Source organism: Olea europaea, unplaced genomic scaffold, assembly GCF_002742605.1.
Source record: "Olea europaea var. sylvestris unplaced genomic scaffold, O_europaea_v1 scaffold1435, whole genome shotgun sequence".
NCBI lineage: Eukaryota > Viridiplantae > Streptophyta > Magnoliopsida > Lamiales > Oleaceae > Olea > Olea europaea.
In genome coordinates this window covers 102,532-104,674 of record NW_019231887.1, presented here as the reverse complement: position 1 = coordinate 104,674, position 2,143 = coordinate 102,532, and the positions used below count along the sequence as shown (strand labels likewise).

Here is a 2,143-nt window from a genome sequence, read left to right as displayed (position 1 = left end):
AATTAGACTCTTTGTAGGCGTAATGTACAAGCAACTCTTGTTCCCTGATTTGTTGAAACACATCCCACGATTTACCTCCCGCACAAAACTCTAGAGATAGGGTGATGGGGGCCCTCAAGATTGGGGTTCAACCTTTTTAATAAATGGAAATGATTTATCTTTTGGAATTAAAAGCAAACATTTTTGTTGGTTCAAACTCCATTTTAGATGTCTTTAGCTTTTGAGGTCTAAGGGTACAAAAGTAGACATCCACTTTGGGTTGAAAAAAGTTTGTGCGTTCATTTGTTGCATTTCTTGTTTCATTTATGAGCTTAGGATGTGGACCCCTATAAATTCATAATTCCTTTGTTTGAGAAGGATCTAGAGGATCTTTCTTGAATGAGGGCCGGAATTATTGTCAGGAAGAGAAAACTTGTCATCTACAAGGAAATGATTCAATGACTTGTAATCAATGACTAATCTCAATTTTAAGAGTAAATCCTACAACGATTAGATATATAAGTGATAATTATTAATATGTAAAAGTTTGGGTTACTTATCATAGTAAATTTAATTTTTTATGATAAAATCTAAGACTGTTCATTGTTAGGATTTAATGAGCTTAAACGAGTAATGAATTGGTATTATCTATCATGAAGGATATATTGAGTAAACAGTAATGTTATTCATAGTGAAGACTACCAATAATCGTTCTACGTGCGTATATGTGGTAATTATTATTTGATACATGATACAATAAAAAAATTATCGCATTAATGTATCAATTAACAAACTGTTACGTGTATGTCACGTTAGACAACTATCGATAGTTTTCACTATAAATAACATTATTCTTGAATTATCCATCATAATTCTCAATAACTTCTATCTTAAATTGGTTTTTTAAAATAAAATCAATTTAAATAGTGTACATTTTCCTCCTAGCAAAAAGAACAAAAGTAAAATATTCGAATTATTTAACTTTAGGACGTCCACTTGTGACCTTGCTAGCTTCTCAAGTCCAATCCCTTTGGAATATTCATTTTGGTTGATTCTTTATATCCAATGGCACATTCTCTCCATTTCAACATAAACTTGAAAATTCCACGCATTTTGTTTTCTTAGAATAAAATTGTACAAAATTCCATAAATTACAGCTCATCCATTCTAAAAGTTTAATACGATTCATGTTATCGTTGGATGTCATGCATTACAAACGTAGAACTTATGATAACTAATAAAAAGTTCACGTATAATTATCCCGTTATCGAAGTACAAAGATGTAAATACAATTCAAAACTAGGCAAACTTGAAAATAATGATCAAAGATTGTTAACACAAACAAATCACACAAAAATTATCAATTGGCACAACCGAAATCGAAATGAATTAGTAGGCTCTCTAAGGAAGGAGACATGAGCTCCAAAATATGAACCCTTGATCTCAAGATTACAAACCTTCTAAGCTACCAAATTGCTCTTTAAACAAAACAATACAATAATTTATATATATATTAATCATATTCAAGCTAAGAAATTAAACATGCTATAATCATCTCAATGAAATGATTATTGAGTGGTAATATATCGAAAAACTTCCACTAACAACTTTTTATTCCTTCTAAATTACACCAAAAATATACAATACCGCCTTACATTGTCACCTATTTCCTTCACATGCCTATGATACATACAAAAAACATTCATATTATTGTTCAATCTTATCTTACACGATTGACCAAACGTGCAATGCATGTGACCTTCAAAAACATTGTGTTACATGATTGAGCATCCACTTGCATCATCATCATAATAATCACCGCGATCATCAACGGGATCAGACGGTGGAGGAGGCGGATAATAATCATATTGGCGCGAGTGCATATAAGAATACATGGGGTGTGCATAAGCATAACCTGAAGCACTACCAGAACTAGGTGGAGGCGCTGTACTGTAACTCAACCCATATTCTGGAACAGCATGGTAAGACTGCGAATATGGAGGAATAACATGACGTGGAGGGCTGTAATTCGCTTCATAAACGGGTGGGCCCGTGGTTTTTGTGGGTGGAAAAGATTCACCGCTTGCTGATACAGGTGCACCATTTGCACCCTCACTATTTCCTTGACCCGTTTTACCCTTTTTCTTCTTTTTCTTCTTCTTTT

General features: G+C 33.1%; 1 protein-coding gene across 1 annotated transcript in view; it reads right to left on the bottom strand.

Annotated features, from left to right (window-relative positions):
* Positions 1-1,518: 1,518 nt before the first annotated feature.
* LOC111375960 (heavy metal-associated isoprenylated plant protein 35-like) overlaps positions 1,519-2,143 on the bottom strand; it is a 2,083-nt gene continuing 1,458 nt past the window's right edge. The window contains exon 2 of the mRNA XM_022998882.1: positions 1,519-2,138. Within this exon, the coding sequence (XP_022854650.1) occupies positions 1,755-2,138 (384 nt within the window). The 3' untranslated portion in view covers positions 1,519-1,754. The remainder of the gene's footprint in view (positions 2,139-2,143) is intronic.